At 53.2% G+C, this 18,583-nt stretch overlaps 1 protein-coding gene across 3 annotated transcripts; it reads right to left on the bottom strand.

Annotated features, from left to right (window-relative positions):
• Positions 1-366: 366 nt before the first annotated feature.
• Positions 367-12,425, bottom strand: Wnt10a (Wnt family member 10A). 3 transcript variants are annotated; one of them, XM_076931654.1, is made up of 5 exons: positions 11,939-12,425; positions 10,687-10,949; positions 3,553-3,932; positions 1,037-1,516; positions 367-697 (listed from the first exon to the last, which is right to left on the bottom strand). In XM_076931654.1, exons 1-5 carry the CDS (start codon positions 12,049-12,051, stop codon positions 632-634), a joined length of 1,302 nt encoding a protein of 433 aa, XP_076787769.1. In that variant the 5' UTR covers positions 12,052-12,425; the 3' UTR covers positions 367-631. The 3 variants fall into 3 exon arrangements, with proteins under 3 accessions (XP_076787769.1, XP_034353937.1, XP_034353938.1); XM_034498046.2 differs by having other exon boundaries at positions 1,023-1,516; XM_034498047.2 differs by having other exon boundaries at positions 367-1,516.
• Between the last annotated feature and the right edge of the window lie 6,158 nt (positions 12,426-18,583).

The raw sequence follows: 18,583 nt of genomic DNA on the forward strand, positions 1-18,583 counted from the left end.
AGTCGTGGACCCTATAGCATCCCTTCTGGCTATCATTCTTTCTCCATTTCAGCCAGACCCCCATACATGTGGGAACCAGAGCACAACTTAACATTCTCTGCAGATTCCTCGTCAATAAAACCCAGTTCTTATGGTTACCCCATCCTCTGGTCTCACCTATCAGCCCTTAATTTTTATGCTCCAAACACAGAGGCTGCTCTGTTGATCCTTCAACAGGTGGAGGTCTCTCTCCCCTCAGAGCTTCGGGTTCCTATAGCCTGTTTGGAAAGACCTCCCCTTCCCCCCCCCCATCCCCCCCCATGGCTCTCCCTCACCTTGCAGGTCACAGCTTGTCTATCACAATTCAGAAGTCTCCCTGGCAGGCAGTGTTAGTGGAAAGGGCTCTATTCCCCACAAATCAGTGTGTACCCCGGGCCCTGATTAATTTCCCCATAACCCATAACATTTCCTGGAATAACCCTGTCTGTGTATTTACTAGTTTATTGTCCATGTCCATGTCTCTTAATCAGCTTGTAAATTCCGGAGGCTTCTTTTTCCCCAGAGAGCGTCACAAAGAGAGTGCAAAATAAATATCCGTTAAGTGAAAGACAGGAGCAGAAGCCTGTGGAGGAGGCCTGGAGCCCTCAGAGAATCACTTCACCCATTTCTGCGTTTTAGTTTTCTTCTCCGTACCCTTCAGCTTCAGTGCACTGCCTTCCTGGGGAAGGGGAGAAGAGATGACAGGAGGCTGGGCTGCTTTGGTAACATGTCCTAGGGTGTGGGGCAGTCTCCACTATCACCCCCCAGCTGTCTGAGCCAGGAGCAGAAAGAGGGGAAACCTACAAAAGTGGGCAGAGGGATGTCAGTCAGATCTGGACTGTCTGGTGATTGCAGACCCTCGGGGCTTTAAGAGCCAACCACCTCTCTCAGGAGTCAAGGCTGCTGCTACCTGACCCAGATCGCTAGCGACCGACGGAAACCAGGCACCAGAAGGAGAACCTTTCTTGAGACCCAGAGGAGCTTGGGCCCCCCCCCCCGCTCACTTGCAGACGCTGACCCACTCGGTGATGCGGCATTCTTCGCAGACCACGAAGCAGCACCAGTGGAACCGGCAGTGGCAGCGCTCGCTGCGCGTCTGGCGCAGAATGTTGTGGCCGCGGCCACAGCACATGCTGCCGCAGCCGTCGGGCCCCGTGCTGCTCTTATTGCACAGGCGGCCCACAGTGCCCGCCGAGTCCAGGCGCGGCTCCCGCTCACAGAAGTCGGGCGATTTCTCAAAGTAGACCAAGTCGGAGTGGCTGGCCCTGCGGCGCAGCCCTGGAGTGCCCGGTGCTGGTGAGGGTGCTCCCACGGGGCCGGGCTCCAGCTGGCCACCGTTGCGGTTGTGCGGCCGGATGAGCGTGGCGCGGTGGAAGCGGCTGCGCAGCAGCGCCCCCACTGTGCGGAACTCAGGCGTCACCTGCCAGCAGGTCTTGAGCTGGCAGCTGCCTGAAGTGCCATGGCACTTGCATTTTCGCCGCATGTTCTCCATCACCGCCTGCAGAGGGAGGCACCGAGAGGGATGAGGAAGGCACACACAGTGTTCCAACCCTCCTCCAGCCACAGAAGCTGGAAACTGGCTTCCATTGTACAGAAGCAAACACCGAGGTCCGAAGCTGGGGCTCAGAACTTCGTCCCCCTCTTCTGCAGCCCTCCCCCATTCACCACTTCCAATCCGGCTAGGCCCCGGGGGAATTCCCTCCTTCGAGCTCCTTCCGCCCCTGCCAGCCTTTCTAGCAGCTAACTACATGGGGGCCCTCGGGCCTGGGGGCTTTTGCTTCCTGAGCCCTGAGGATCCCAAATCTTCAGGGAAATTCCCTCTCCTTTCCCCGGAGAAAAGAGATGCCTGCTCCCCTACATCCTAACCCCAAAGCCTTTGGCCTCGCTCCAAGCAGTGAGTGAGAAAGGCCCCCCTACCACCTATTACCACCATCCCCAGCTGTGCCCTATGGGTCTTTGCAGGGAGTTGAGAAGGGGAAAGGACAGGAAGTAAGGAAACACCCCCCCCCCCATTATAGCAACTCAAGTTTACTCTGTTTATACTGAGTGACAACAGGTGTCAAGGATCCCCTGAATGCAGACCAGAACCCTCACAGCCAAATTGCCACCCTTATGGGAGCAGACGAGTTCCCAGGTCTCTAAGGAAAGCCTGCTTGCCACTCACCCAGTACTCCGCTTGTTCCATAATAATCTCTTCTCATAGAACCCCTTAGTGTTACCCTCACCAGGCACCCCCATTGGAATTTGTCCACGTTCTCCAACCACCACCCCCATTTCAAATAACCTTAAGGAAAGCAAGGCTCTGGGGCCTTAAGAAGTCATAAGTGAGGGATCCCACTATATTGGGTCTTAGGGGGCTGCACAGCCTGCATGTGTGGCCTGTGGTGTCAGCACCACGTGGGAACCCACACACACACTCACTCCCCCCCTCCACACACACACACACCAAAGCTTTCCTGGGCCAACAGCCTCAGAACATCTGCTTCCCACAGACTACAGCCATTAATTAAGCAGTTTAACAAGGAGGAGGCACTTTTGGTCTGGGCTGGGGTTGGTATCAGGAGCTTGGGAAAGGAGCCCCATGCACAGGGCATGACTGGGTGGGAGCTGGATAGGACTGGAGGGTAAGCCTGTGCCTCAAAGTCAAGTCAAGATGGGAATTGTTGAATCAGCTGCTGAGAACAAAGATGAACTGGAGTGGGGTACGAGGCCAAAAGAAAAAGAGAGAGGAAGCCGGGAACTGGGCTGAGCAGACAGGGGAGGACCTGCCAGGAAAGTGCTGAGATACAGCTCCACTGACAGGGATGGAGCCTGCCTCTCTGCCACCTTCCCACCTCAAGCAAGGTTCTTAATCATTCCTGTGCCTTGGTTTCCACATCTGAGCACATGCTTATTAGGAGTGTTGACATCATAGCTATGCATAAGTAGGCTGAGAGCTCAAGAGTAAATGCCTAAACAGTAAGCTTTGATAAATTCAACCGGCTACTCCTTTCCTTCCTTCTGTGTTTCTGTGTCTACATATATATGTATTATTAGTGGTGTTTCTTTTACACAAAGGGACTTTAAGGTAGTATGAGCGGTCCAGAATAAGGAGAAAGAAGGTAGGAAACTATAGTATTGGTCCTCGGTCCTCCCCTCCTGGGAGACTGAACAGAAAGCCTAAGATGGTGATCTCAGGCTCCTACAGCCATGAGTCGGGGTACATGATGGATGGTCTTGTTCAAAGTTCTGGCTCCACAGGGAAGGAGATTGTATCAGCCCTGGTCCGGACTGCCAGCATACTCCTTTCTCTGTTGGTCATCAGAGAAAATAGAGAAGCAAGCTGTTCCGGAGTGGTGTATGCCCTCTAAGGCAAAGGCTGTTTCCCAGGCCCACTGCGGTGTTCAGCGTACAATGGTTGCTCCCCACGGGGCGTTCTTGCAAGCTGAATTAGGAGAGGACTGTGAGGTTACTGGGCTGGGGGGATTCCTAGTAGGGGGATGCTGAGCCTGCTTTGCAACACAGCGGGGGCGGGGGAAGGACCGTGACTCTCACCTGCCTGCCCACACGGTTGTTGTGGAGTCTCATGCGTGCGTGGATGTCTCTGTGAGGCTCTCGGGAGTCCAGAAAGTCCTTGGAGAAGCGTTCTCCGAAGCCCACATCCGGACTGCAGCCACCCCATTCCCAGGAGTCCTGCAGGCCTGGGCTGGCAGGAGGTATGGCAGGGTGTTCCGGGACCCCGTGGCTCAAGCCCTTTCCGCGCTGCAGCGCGTCCAGCTGCAAGCGGTGCAGCTTCCGACGGAAGGCTTCTTCGTCCCCACGCCTGGAGGCGTCGCAACCGCAAGCCTTCAGTTTACCCAGGGCACACGCGTTGGACACTGCGTGCACCACCCCGGCAGCTGCTATGGCGTAGGCGAAAGCACTCTCTCGAAAACCTGTGGCAAGGGGTTGGAGAGATGGCTTAGCGGTTAAGAGCTAAGAGCACTGGCTGCTCTTCTAAAGTCCTGCGTTCAATTCCTGACACCCACGTGGCAAGCTCACACCTGTGCAGCTTGCAACTATCGGAACTCTAGTTCCCCCGGGATCTGGCACCCTCACACAGACATACGTGCGAGCAAAATACCAACGCACATAAAGTAAAAAGAATAATAAATCATTAAGGAAAAAGAAAAGTTGTGGCAAGACACCAGAAAAACTTAGTCGTAAAAGTAGGCTGGGGATATAGTTGTCCAGCAGATGGCTTACTAGCATGCTGTTAGGTTGAGTCCCTGGGGTGAGAAGGGGGTGGACAGAGGAGGGGGGAATTACACCCCCTTCCCTTTTTCATTAACACCTCCTTAGCAAGTTTGGAATTTGTATGTCTAGCTCTCTCCTCCAGGGCAGAAAATGCCTGGCAAACACATTCTTTTTCAAATCAGGCACTTAATCTATTACCTTTCCAGGGTGATATCTGCAATTTTAAAATAGCCTGGAGACAGTGAAGTTTAACCCAAAGAATACATTACAAGTGATGGAATTCCAGACCGCAGGAGATGCCAATGGGCAGGGGGATAAAAGTGCAACCTGGAACCCTCCCTCCCTGATGGTTTTTATCCTGGTCAACAGGACACGGTTGAGAGCAGATCTAATACCCTCTCCAACCCCAGCCTTCCTGCCTATGTCCTGTCTTGGTCTGCTGGAAGCACCTGAAGGATGGTGCAGGTGAACCCAGTGTCGTAAGTGGCATCTAGCATGTAGCAGGGCTGCAAACTGAGTGGGAAGGAAGAGTCTGCTTCTCATTAGAGGCTTAGAGGGCAAAAGAACTCTCTCTGATTGAGACACTCAAAGGCCCTGGGATGTGCTAGCCTGGCCCAGTGCCTGTTTATACTGCTTTCCTTTTGTGTACACCAGCCTGAGCCTTCTCCTGAGAGGGTCCTGGACCTGTACCAGGATAGGCCTACTCAAAGAGGTAGTCCAGCTCTGAGACCTGCAGGCTACCTCTTGCTAATTCTCCACTGAGAAAGGACTAGCTTGAAGCAGGTTTTAGAATAAGTCTCTAGACTCTGGAGAGGACAGGCAATTAGAAGAAGAGCCCCCTGCACCCCACCACACACACACACAAAGGGAAGAATCTACTTGTGCCATGGACCCCTGTGGCAGGAGGGTGATGTCCTTAGAGAATATCAGAGATTCAGAAGAATTGGCAGGATTCCCCACCACCACCCCCATCCTCCCACCAAAACTAGGAGGACATGTTCTCAGAGGCCTTACCGGCTCTAGAGAGCTATCTATCTATCTGGGTCTGGATAGAACCAAACCCCCTATCCCTTCCTTCTCTAAGCTTCACCCAGCTGCACCACAAAGCAAAATCTCCTCTTCTTGCCCAAAGTATCATAATGATTCCATGGGGTCTCTAGCAGGTAAGAGCTGGTTTCTGCAATCACATTGCCAGGGTTTCAGATCTTGACTCTTCTATTGGCCAGCTGTTAATAACTATATGACCTTGGCCAAGAGAATGAATCTCTTTGTGCCTCAGTTTCCTTCTCTGCAAACAAGTGTTATCATTTTCTAGCCAATTGTTGTTTCAAGAATTGAAAGAGTTATTAAATGCAAAGCACTTGGAAGGCTGTCTCACTGATAATAAGCGCTATACAAACACTGCTGTTATTGAGAAGTTGTTCTTGATGTCTGATCTCACTCAACTCTGTCACAGTTTCTTTTTACATCAGTTTTTTTCATCTCACCCCGATCAAAGACAAAGTCTAGCAGCTCATGACCCAGGTCTAAAACAAATCATCTGGATTAGCGGAAACCTATGAAGCAGATTCTCCTTCTTCATCTTCTTTTTCTAGCTCATGGCATCCTGGTAACAGGAGCCTCATTGGGACCAGACAGGAGGGGATAAAGACTGATCTGCAGCCTTCAAAGAGGATGCTGGAACTTGGCACAGGCTTCAGGGAAGCAGAAACTGCTGTGAGCTGGTGGAGCCTAAGGCTAAAGGGTAGACCCAAAACTCCAGGACACCTACCCTGCTTTTATCCCTGCCTTTCATCTTTAGAGCTCCAAGCATGTCTCCTATTGCTGGCAGCCATCAGCCTGTCTGCTTTAAGACACGTGGCAATACTCAGACCTCCAGAGACAGCCTAGACCTCAAGCTCAAGTGTGCACATGCATACACACACACACACACACACACACACACACACACACACACACATCCCAAACTGGAAAATCTCAAGGTCACAGGGGTTATGAGACTGAGACCCCACTTAGTTCTTCCAGCTCCCTGGACCAGCAAATTTCCACTGAGGGACATGGGCTCCAACGGAATCCTCTGCTGAGAAAGAAACCCAGATATCCCAATTTCTACTTCCCATGACTCTGTACATCCTTGGCATCAAGTTTAGAACAGTACTGAGGGCAACTACATCTTCAAGGTTTTGTCATGGTTAAGGAAGACGCAGAAGAATCTAGAAGACTGTAACTCACAACCTTAGAGAACTCTATACCCCATGCAGCTCAAGATGCCTTCCCTCCCACTCCAGGTTTCTGACAGCTGTCACAGCCACGTGTGCAGATGACCAAGGCATGCTTGGTCACTCTTTGCTCTAAGCATCCGTGCTCAGAGAAGTCCTGCCCATTGGGTCTGCCCCAGCTCCCATTCAGGGCCCCAGTTTCGGTCTTGGCCCCAACTGTCTGGGGCAGATGCAGGCACAGTGCCATCTGGCCAGCTGGAGGGGGAAAAGGGTGGGGCCATGGCCAGCTGGGCTGCCCAGAGCAGGAGGGGGGGCTTGTTAAGATGCACAATTAGCCGCCCTGCCTTTGATCTGGGACAGAGACTGCCAGCATCTAAGTGGAGTCAGCTGCTACTATAGGCCACAGCCAGCCAACAGCCAGGAAGGGGGCGGGGGAGTAAGCTTGGAGACAGGGGAGTATGAAGGGAAGATGGTTTAGGGGCTGGTGGGAACAAGGACTGGCCAGAGCAGCTTAAGCTCTGCCCATTCAAGTCAAAGGAGGAGGGGTGAAGAACAGAGGGCTGGTTACCATTCACTCCTTACAAATAATCAGTGCACGCTCCTAAGCCTAAGTCTGGGAGAGCAAGAGACAGGGGAAGGGGGTGTGTGTATGTGGGAACACTTAGGCAAGATACAGAGTTGGTTCGCACACACATAGATAAGTATGTGGGCTTCACTTCTTGGAGTACTTGGAACACACGTGCATTGCTCCAGGTGACGTTCATATTGGCCTTGTAGTTTGGAAGGCAGTGTAGGAGAGGACTGGGCAGGAGCTTTAAAGGCAGGTGAAAGGAGAGCATGGAGTCCTGGCTCCCCTGCTCATTTATGACCTGTATGACTAATGACAAATTACCCACCCACTCTTTGTTTCATTTATAAAGATAGTAATAGGACCTACAAAGTGGGGACCATTTGAGGACCCCGAAACATGGATACCATGTCTTAGTACAATTCCCAACACAAACTTTGTGCTTAAGACAGTTTGCTCATTATTTGAGACATCACCAGAATACAAAGACTTTAGATGACCCTGAGATATGATTATCTGTGCCTCAGTGTCCCAATCTGAATGTCACTACATTCCCCAAACCTTGGATGCCTATTCTTACCCCCCCCACACACACACACCCGTAGACTGTGGCTACTTAAACGTCTGTATTTTCCTGGAGCTTGGCTTGCTGCAGGACCACAGGCTCCTTCTTACCATCCATTCCAAATGTGGCTGGGCCTTAGGGCCAGGCGCACCTAACAGCGGCAGCACCCTGGGCAAGCTTTCCCCTTCCTGTCTTGTCTCTCAGGTCTTTCATTTCTGCCACACCAGAACTTAAGCCCATCCCTCCTGAATCTCCTCCCTCAGATCTCCTTGTCCAGCCTCCTGAGGGACAAGGGGAGGGAGATCTCTGTTCATCCCCTGTCTGGTCTGGGTTCATAGTACAAGATGCTGAGGGTATCAGTGCCCTTGACACTAGGTCATGGTTGGCTTCTGGGGATGGGCAAAGAAGCTAGCATCGTTTTAGGGCCCTCTCACAACTTTTTTCCCCTGACTCTGTCAAGCCTCTTGGAGACTCCTGCCTGTACCTGTCCTCCACAGTACCCTCTGGTCCACAGCACCTCTCTTTGACCTGGTTATACTTCCCGGTTTGTCCCCTTTACCCTCCTTTCTTCCTCAGACCCATCTGTCCAGTTCAACCTATCTTTGGGAAGTTTCTGGGAGGATAGTGTGGCAGTCACATTTGTGTCACAGAATAGCCTACGGAACCCCATTCACCCTCAGCAGTCCCTGAAATTAATAATGGCAGGACGGATTTTAAAAGAACTTTTTTAGCAGCCTGAATCAGAGGGGTCAGCCCCTGATAGTAGCACATTGGTGTGTGTGTGTGTGTGTGTGTGTGTGTGTGTGTGTGTGTGTGTGTGCATGCGCGAGCTCGCACGTATACAGCCAGGTCAATAGGCTCCATAATGATCTGGATGAGATAGAAGAAGGAACCAGATAGCCAGGGGGCTGGCCTCCACCAAGAGATGGCTGCTGGAATTCAAATTTAGTTGGTCCTGAAGAAGAGGACCAAAATGAACTAGGAAATGAGCCTGAAGGAGGATGGACCTAACTAGAGATGAAAGCAGGTTCAGTGGCAGAGGTAAGGCAAACGGCAATTGTCTTCCCAAAAGCCCAGAGCATTCCCCACTAAGGAAGGAGAGGTAGAAATGAGGTGTTGCAACGATTGGGGGCGGGGGAGGGGAGGGGAGTGGGGAGAGCCACTGAGGTAGGGCGGGGTTCCTAGGCCTAGGGAAGGAACCCAGCCCCACTGGCTGGCTGAGTCCAGGAGCCTCAGTCCCGCCCCCCTCTCAGTACTGGGTGCCACCCCGCCCTGGCTAGCCCTGGCAAGTCTCCCCCTCCACCCCTAACCTCTCTCTCCACTGTCCCCCCAGCTCACCTCCCGCTTATTAAACTACAGGTGAACCCAGAGCACCTGGCCCTGCGCCAAACCCGCGCGGTTCCATCACTCCAAACTTGCCCCTAACCTTCAAAGACCCTAGATCCTTCACCAGGTAGCAGCGGCCTGATTGGGGACCCCGTCAGGACGCCTGGATTCATGCTAGAGAGATCAGCAGGATTAGTGGGGGACACTGAGGCCAAGAAGAGGACTGAAGAGTTAGCCCTGGCTCATCTCTCTGACTGTGGCAAGGGAAAGACCCTCAAAGCCTGCCGGAGCCCCTTCGTGTGCAGAAGCTGAAGCAGAAGCACAGGAAGAAATGCAGTTGTGGGGAGTATAGGTGACCTAGCAACCCGAGGGTGGCAGAGGGTGGTTTGGAGGCGGTGAGCACCGGCCTGGCCCAGCCGGAGCCTGGAAGATGCTGAGGCCTGTCTGCCACTGGGTGTCAGCGAGCAGCGCGGGTGGTAAAGAGGTGGGTGGTGGGGTGGGTGATGTCCTGCAGAGGGAGTGGAGCAGGCCTGCGGACAGGGGATCGCTTGCTGTATCCCCCAGCTGGCAAGAGGAGATGATATTACTGTGCGGGGCGGGAGGGACCTTAGCGCGGGGCAAGAAGGGAGGGGGCTGCTCTCAGAGAGCGGCACGGAGCAGTCTGCCGCGGCCCGCGGGGATTAGTTCGCGGCTGCATGCCGCCACACGCGTCGGGCTGGGCTCGGCCGGGTAGAAACAGCGCCCGAGGCGCGCGGGGGAGGCAGGAGGGAGCGCGCAGGGGCGGGGCAGCGGCCTGGGGTTGAGCAGGGGGAGGCTAAGGTGGCCCCTGACTTGGGGGCCCAAGAGGTTCAAGTACGGGTCTTACTGAAAGGGGAAGAAAACCTGATTAGGTTCTTTCTGAAGTTTGGGAACATTAAAGCCTGGCTCCCCGTAGAAGTCGGGAGAAGCCTCTCCTCCACTACCAACTAGAATCTCTCTGACCCTAAAGAGCCAGGGCTACCAGGTCCCCACGCTGTCCTGACAAGCAGCTGAGAGGAGAAGCTGATACCCATCTTGCCCCCAGAGACCTGATTCAAGGCCTCAGCGAGGAGGTGAGTGAGAGTTGAAGCAAACGACAAAACTACCTGCCACCCACAGCGCGACCATTCTAAGGACTGTCTATGAGGGCCTGGGTCATCAGGTTGGGGAGAGAGGACAAGGATCCTCAGAGCACTAGGGCGAAACAGGGCTTGATGAGGCTGCTAGGCTTGCCGGGCAGGAGCCACTGCTCACAAGCGGGCACACACTCCGTACTCTGATTCAGAAGGGATTTGGGGGAGACCTAAGAACGACCCTGCCACAGCAGGCAGCGCCTCTGCAGGAGTCCAGGCCATTCACCTGCCCAGGCTTTCCAACTTGCCTCTCGTGGCAGGAAGGTCTCGCTCGCTCGCTTTCTCTACACTCCTCCCCTCGTCCGCTTTCTAAGTAAAAGATAAACTGGGGAAGATGATAGGGATATTTTCCGGGTCTGAAGCACGAGGTACTTAACAGAGGGGGATAAGCCAACAGTCAAGTTCTCAGGCCTGGATCCTGCCACCCTCAATTAGAGGTGCTTCTGGCCCGTGTTTCTGGCCCCACTCCGGATACTTTTCTGAGACCAGAAAGCAACATGGCTGGCAGATACAGGGGTCTTAGAGATGCCATCCTGAGAGTTCATAAGGGATAAGCTAGCAAGTTCTAGGGTGCAGATCCTGTGCTGGAAGGACAAGAGTTTGGAATGAGAGGGGGTCAGCTACCTCTGCTGAAGATGGGGCTCTCGTAGGGGACTTTGTTCCGAGTCTCCAGGCTGGAACAGTTCCAGCGCTGGTCCCGGAACTGATGCTGGCACTCATGGATGGCGATCTGGATGCCCTGGATAGCAGAGGCGGCCACGTCAGGGTGACGCACACACACCTCCATCTGCCGCCGGCTCAGGCCGGGCAATGTCAGGCACACTGTGTTGGCGTTGAGCACAGGCTCTGGGGGTAGGCGGAGGCCCAGGATGTCGTTGGGTGCTGACCTGCAGGCATATGGGGTGGGGTGGATAAGCATTTTGTGGGAGACTGTGAGGGCCTGTTTAATAACACACATTCTATCCCACAGGCCATAATCACTCTCCCCCCAACCCCTGGTTCTTACAATTGGGCCCAGGAATATATGCCTCTCCTCATCCATTCCAGTACAACCCACCCAGCTGCACACCCACGGAGGTAAATATGTATGTGTGTACTCAGTACTTTAGAAGTTCATTCCCAGGCACAGATGCCTCAAAGGGAGCCCCAGGAGCCTACTCCAAAGCTATGTTTCAGCAACTGGCATTTCTTCAGACATACTCCTGCACACATAATGGAGGGAGCAGAAACCCAGAGCACTTACCACTTACACATTTCCTTAGACAGTTATAAATACACACACAGAGGCATGTTCACACACATGCTTGCCCTAACATACATTGGCCCATAGGCTCTCATAGGTACACATGTATGTATGCAAACTGCTGGTTACCCAGCCTAGCCCAGCCTAGCTCTCACACACACAGACACACACAGACACACACACACACACACACACACACACAAGGACCTTTTAGTGCAGTCTCTCACTTGACTCCACCTGAGATGTGGAAACCCCCTCCAACCCCTCTGTTCTTGCTCCCATCCGTGGTGATCTGCAAGGTGGAATGAGGCAGTTTGAACTTATTCTTAGAAAAGGGGTGCATTGCCCTAAGGGGGAAGAAATCCTAACCCTCACTTACTCCCCCAATACCCACCTCCCGACCTAGCTGCAATCACTCACCTGGGCACGTCCCTATCTCCCTGGATTGCCTATATCCTGTCACCAGCCCGACCTCTTCCTTGGAGGTAGCTTACTATCTTTGATTGGACACCGGCACTTTTCTGTGACTGTTTCTCCCCGCTTATTCCAGGGTCCCTTCCCCAGCAAGAGCACCGGAGCGGGCCTGGGGGGTCCTAGCTCTCCAAGAGGGCGGAGCACGAGGTGAGGGCTCACCTGGGCACAGCGGCAGCCAGCAGCAGTAGGAAGAACAGGAGCGCCCAGAGCTCAGGCCGCGGCTGGGGCCCTGGTGGGAGCCGCAGCCAGGGGCGAGGGTGGGCGCTGCCCATGGCGCGCGGGCCGTGACAGGCCAGGAGTGGGGGGCTCACAGCCCAGTGGGACTGGCGAACCAGGGTCGCCGGCGCATGATCGGCAGGGGTGGGGCGGCTGCGACACACAGCTCCTACTCAGGTCACAGCTCCCGCAGCAGACGGCGCCCGCCTCCCCGCTCCATGGGGCAGCGCCCCCGGGCACCGCCCTCGGGGGGGTGGATGGGGAGCGGGCGAACCGGGCACCTCCTGGCACAGGGGTCCAGGGAATTTCCCAAGGGCCCCTTGCGACAACTCCTGGTGCCTCTAGAGGGTAAAGGGGGGCCTCTAGAGGGTAAGGAGGTGCAGCGGGCTGGGGACTGAAGGCCGAGGTTCTAGGGAGCAATCCCCCCCACCCCCCAGCGCCGCGCTGCGAGCCTGCGCTTCCGAGGGTGTGCGAGGCGGGCGCGGTGGGGGCGGTACTGTCTGGCCCAGCCCCACCGCCTGGAGAGTGAGTGACTGTCCTGGCTCCGGGAACTCTACCCCCTCTCCATGTAGTGTCTAAGGGTTCTACCCCAAGTGACGTCACGACAGGGGTGGCATGCTCCCGTCCCCGAGGCCACTGAGTCCACTTAGGACTGGTGTGTGTTGGTGGGAGGGGGTACGCGTGCAGGGTGAAAGAAGGAGAGGTACTGGCGTCTTGGCTATGGGCACCTTTCACTGGGAGATGTCGGGGCATTGGTCTGTGTGTTAACCCGAGTTGTGTGTGCCTCAGTGAAGTTGAGACACAGCTGCAGGGGAGTGTCCCAACCCACCCAAGCACACACCTGCGGGGCTGGAGGGGAGAGGCCAGCCCCTCCGTTTTGCCTTCTCTGCTTCTGGAGGGACTTCCCCCAGCTTGCCTAGAGAGACAGGTGTGCATGGAGGTCCCAGAAGGGGGTTTGGCAGCCTCCGGCTTCTCCCCTGTTTGCAAGGTGACCTTCCACAGGTGCTCTGAGATTCAGCTTCTGTCCCTTCATGAAATAAATAACGGAGCCCACCTCATCTAGTCAGTGGGCTACCAAAGGCAAAAGGGTCAGGTCTCTAGTAAATGCTCTTTGTGACCTAGGTGCCTTGGGGGGTGGCTCTAGCTGGGAGCAGGGAGTAGAGAACATCCTAGTACAAAAGTTTGAAGTCAGAACATTTTATTCACTGTCCCCCCTTTTACTTCACGAAAAAACACAGAGGTCCAGAGAGGGTCATGACTTATGTAAGGTCTAACAGCAAATTAGCCAAAGAGCTAAACTGGATCAGTTGTCCTGACCCTCACTACAGCAGCTGTGTCCCTACACTGAAAGCAGCTTGCTATTGCCCAGGGATGCTTTGAGACATGACCTGATGCTGGTACTGGTCTTACATGGGCTGTCTGATTGGTCCATTAAGATTCCTTCCTTTCTTCTCTCACGATCCTGGCTGAACACTAGCCCCTCCCACCACCCCCCTCAATGTAGAGCTTGTATCCCTGACCAGAGTAAGGCTCTGCCTTCTGGTTCTGGTTCTAATCTGGGTCCTGACAGTGAGTCTGTCTCCCGCTGTGTCCTCAGCACCATCCTCTGTGAAATGAGCACGGGTCTCCTATTATACACACCCACAGACTTCATGTCCCATGGCCCCCTCCAACTGAATCGAGCCCCTCTGGCTTAAGAACAGAACTGTCATAGCCTATGGGCTCAGAGACAAAGAGGCCCATTCCAGGAATTGACCATCCTTGGAGAGTTGGAGGGGAGGTGCTTTTCTTGGCCCCAGACTGTCAGGTGGTGGGGGTGGCCTGAAGGGTTGCAAGCTGATGACACACTCTCCCTCCTTCCTTGTCTCTGCCGGCAGCCATAGAAGGCAGCTGTCAGGAATTAAGAGCTTGGGGCTGCTAGGGGTTGGGGTGGGACAATGAGGGAGCATTCTGGCTGGATAGCAGGAAAACAGCCGGGGGCAGGAAGCAGCCTGTGTCATCAGAGCCTCATTTGACCCTAGCCACCCCCTGTCTTCCTAACTCTCCCCCACTGTGGTGGTGTCACGGGAACAGGGACCACTTGACACTACAGTAGGGTCACATGGGAAGGAGGCACAAGCCCAAGATGTGCATCTGCAGGCTGGAGAACCAAGTTCTGACTGGCTCTCTGGGAAACTGAGGCCCAGAATAGATTAGAAATAGACACCCCCCCCAACCAAGGCAAGGAAACCATCTGAGGTACAGACATCCCTGCTCACCTCATCCAGTGGTCACCTTAATGTCTGCACTTGAAGCAGCCTATGTAACTGCTGGAGTAGGCTTTTGTGGGGATACTGACTCTAGGCCCCAAGGCACTGAAGACCAGGGGTCTGCCTTCCCATCCATCTCCCAAATGTTTAGGGGACACTACCGTTGCTGATGACCTGACAGAGCATCTGTTTGTTTCTCCTTTTGGCCTCCTTCTGGGGAAGAAGAGGAAGGGTCTCTGCTATAGGACCCTATAGGACCCACACTATTCATGAAACACACAAGTGCAGGGGATAACGAAAGATCCCCCCCCCACACACACACACACACTTTGGAAACTCCAAAAGGCAAATATTGATGCCTATAGCCTATGCACCCATCCTGGGTCTGGCCTAAGATCATGAGGCCTAGCAATGCCCAAATGTGTAAGTGGCAGATTTTGGTCTATATGTAGATGAAGCCTAAAGGTAAATGTGTATCTGGAGCCCTAACCTGAACGAACCATACCATGGCCAAGCCTCTACCAGCACCAGCAGCCTGCAGTCTCTACCTCAGACCTGCCCTGGGCCCTGGCCCTCAGCCCAGCCCCAGCCCCCGCAGCAGCCTGCCAGAGACCACAATTACAGGGGCCACTGGGGGTGGGGGTGGGAATCTAGGAGGATGAAAGGCAGCTGGAGAATGGTTCCAGCTGTGGCAGCTCTGGGGGAGGTCTCCTGGAGGGAGGGCTGGGGGGAGGCACAGGATGAGAACAGGTGGGACCCTCACAGCTCCAGCCTAGCCCAGTCCAGTCCTGCTCTGTCTTGATGCTCAGCTGGAGACGTTGGTCTTGGTGAAGAAAAGTGGGGAGATGCTCTAGATGGATAAGGGACCCTCCTCTCTGGTTTCCCTGCCTCAGCAAGGTAAGGAGAAATGGCTCACTGCTCCCATGTCCCCCCCAATTCCTAATGTGTGGCTATCAAAGGTAAAGAGAGATAAGTTGGGAGCACCTGGCCTCAGATTCATTCTAGGTTCTCCACTCAGCCTCCTAACCCATCTGCCTGTGTGCTGCCTTTTCCTGATGTGGACACACACACACACACACACACACACACACACGCATACGGCATCTGCGGTGCCTCTGTGCTCTTCCCCCTTGCCCAAGTTCCACATGTCCTCCACTCCTCAGCCAGCAGGGGACCTTGCCTGTGCCTGGGGCTGAGCAGCTGGGTAAGCCAGAGGAGGAGAAGCCAGTGGGCCCTTGTGAGCACCATCTCTCACCCCATCCTCAGACAGCAGTGCAAGAGCACAAAGCCATCTCTGTGCTTAAAGAGAAATAGGCTCATGACCTCCAACCTTGCCTTCTGTTCAGGATCATCACCCCTCAAATTAGGGATTTCCCAGACTTGGTAGAAGGTGGACCTCTACTATATGACTAGCAATTTAAAGACCGCTGGAGAGCAGGGCACGATGGCGCATACCTTTAATCACTGCACCAGGGAAGCAGAGGCAGGCGGATCGCTGAGTTCGAGGCCAGCCTGGACTATAGAACTAGTTCCAGGACAGTCAGGGCTACACAGAGAAACCCTGTCTCTAATACCCCTCTCCTCAAGACTGTAGTCAGCAGTGTACTCTCACCGAATGAGGCAAACGGGTTTGCTGACTGGAAAAAAAACCCTACATTTTATCTTCCTTTCGAACTGCCTGGAATGATGTCGGTTCTTATTTGCCTTGGTCTTTGCTTTTCTGGCTTGTAGAGGATTCAACATCATCTCATCTCAGAACACCCTTCCAGGATCAGGCAGTCGTAAAGACGCATACATAGACTGGAGTCCCCAGCCCTATGTCTGGTCAGCCTAGAGGTCCCTGACAGCCTGGAACCCTAGCGGCTTGACCCCAACTATCGGTGGGTCACTGGGCATTGGGGCTTCCTGCTCTTGAATTCGCCAGACATTCTGTTCCCCCTGCAGCTCTCTATCAATAGAGAAGTTGGACCCTGAACGCCCTCTGGTGGTCTATTTGAGAAGCACAAGAGATTGAAAAAGCGCCGGGCTGGTCAGGCATTGTTAGCTCCTGGGTGACTTGCACAGCCTGCACTAGGTTTAGCTTAGGGTCTGCACTGGGGACATGGAAGGGAGGAGAAGGAAAGGAGGAGAGGGGAGGCAGAGCAGCACCCCCAAGCTCTGGGGAAGACATACTTGTGACTATAAACTCCACTCCCAAGCTTTCCTCTCCTCTGTGCACCCCTTAATGCCATTTCTAATCTCTCTTGAAATGTCTGCTTCAGTCAGGAGGTTCTGAGTTCAAATTCTTCATGAAGGTGCCCTGAAGCTCAGGAATTTGATGGGAGAGAGTCAGGAAGGAAACTACAAAAAGCCCCTTCCTTCTTCCCAGCCTGACACCCCATGCCTACCATGATGCTTGGGTGCCCAACCCAAATAGATAATCCAGTGGTTAAAGGGGCACCATCAGAGTAGATGAATACACTAGAAGCCACCACTAGTCTGTTCTGAGGTTTCCCTTCCTCGATTCTATTTGATGAACTCTGAATCCCCGTTCTCTGTGGTCTTAGGCCAATCTGTCTTAGTAGTATGTCTTCCTGGGTGGGATTACTGGTTCAGGGATGAACAAATGACCAGGCTGAATTGTCAATATGTTTCTTGGGACTACAATCGAGGAGGCTTTAAAAAGTACACTTATTTTTTTATGTGCATGTTTGTTTTGCTGTATGTTTGAGCATGGTGTGTAGGTCTGGTGCCTGCAGAGCCAAAAGATGGCACCTGGTTCTCTGGAGCTGGAGTTAAGGATGGTTGTGAGCCACCATATGGATACTGGGAATCGAACCTGCATCCCCTGGAAGAGCAACAGTGCCCTTAACCATTGAGAAATTTCTCCACCCCCATAACACCCCTCCTTCTCAGTCCTAAGCATATAGGCCCTCTGTATCCCCATTCTCTGATATAGAGAAATGTAGGAGGGGAGAGAAGAGGGCGGTAGACAGGTGACCTGAAATGTAGGTCACAGAGGTAGGGGATAGGGACTAAGGAATGAGGAGAGGGACAGAGGGGGCGGAGGAGAGACAGAGAGACCTGTAATGATATCACTTAAGTCTGTGTATTCAACTCAGCTGTGGCTGAATTCAGACTAAATTCTGCACTTCCCTTTAGCCTAGTCTGAAAGTTCAATATCTTCATTTGCAGTCCGAGCTACCCAATACCCGTAAAGCATCAAAACTCCCTGTCCCCTCTCAAAGTGACTGCCCTTCATGAAACATAAAACTGGCATATTTTTTTTTTAAAACTGGCATAATTTATGTGTCAAATGTCATGCTGAGTGGTTTTCATATCTCAAGAAAAAGAAATCCTCCAAACATTTCTCCAAAAGTGTGGAGTGGGTCAAGATGGCTGCAAATTTTTTGCTGTTCCTCCCACTGCTAGGCAGTCTGTTTCCCCTCTGTAAATTTCGGCTGACTCTGGTATCTGTTTCAGCCAAGAGAGAGTGACAGTGATACTGTGTAGCCTGGATGGACTCTCAGAAGGCAAAAACCTGCCTGGAGGCTTGACATGCTCTCTTCTCTTGAAGTCTTTCTGCCTTCCAGCTACCATGCTAGGAGAAAGCCCAAGAGAGCCCCAGGGAGAAGAGATCTTGGAGATGTGCAGAGTCCTTAGGCATAGTAACTTTAAGAGTTCCCTAGGCCAGCCCATCTTCCAGCAGAATGACCTTAGCCACTCTGCACATACTATTCCCTAGGGACAGAACCACTGAGATGTGTTCTGGTGCAGAACTCATCTGTCCAAAAGATAGCACTGAGTTGTTACTTTGAGGTTGTTGCTATAGCTACAAGAGCAACGGCCAGTCGAAGTAGATTGAAACCCCACAGGTAGAGAAACAGGCCACACTGGCCTCTACTACACCAGCTTCAAACCCAATCATCTGAACCAAATGCTCCTATCTTTTCCTGCGTAGCTGGAGGGGAAGAGTCATCTCCCAAATTCAACATTTGCACTGGGAATATTCCACAGGTGGGCTGTGCACCCTATTCTCTTGGTTTGGACATGTGGGCATAAACTCAGCTCTAGAGAACCCAGAACCATGCATGTGTTCTTCAGCTTCTCACAATCATGTTCCTGAGGGGAACCAGGTTAAAAAAAAAAAAAAGCAGTGGACACAAAAAACAAGACCCTGGGACAAACTTGTTTTCTCTGAGTGTGATTAAAAACCCTATGTCGGGCAGTCTACTTGGTGTGTGTGTGTGTGTGTGTGTGTGTGTGTGTGTGTGTGTGTGTGCATGTGGGGCCAGAAAATAAACTTAGATGTTGTCTTTTGAAGTTATTATACATTACATTTACTTACTTATTTATTCAT

Source organism: Arvicanthis niloticus, chromosome 3 (genome assembly GCF_011762505.2).
Source record: "Arvicanthis niloticus isolate mArvNil1 chromosome 3, mArvNil1.pat.X, whole genome shotgun sequence".
Classification (NCBI taxonomy): domain Eukaryota; kingdom Metazoa; phylum Chordata; class Mammalia; order Rodentia; family Muridae; genus Arvicanthis; species Arvicanthis niloticus.

What these genes read in the sequence shown, in the direction of transcription:
- Wnt10a (XM_076931654.1), bottom strand. Translation starts at nt 12,051, where the DNA reads ATGGGCAGCGCCCACCCTCGCCCCTGGCTGCGGCTCCCACCAGGGCCC. An exon ending in CTGGCTGCCGCTGTGCCCAG is followed by an intron (nt 10,950 to 11,938) that starts GTGAGCCCTCAC and finishes ATATGCCTGCAG; the next exon opens with GTCAGCACCCAACGACATCC. An exon ending in ACAACCGTGTGGGCAGGCAG is followed by an intron (nt 1,517 to 3,552) that starts GTGAGAGTCACG and finishes CTCCCTCTGCAG; the next exon opens with GCGGTGATGGAGAACATGCG.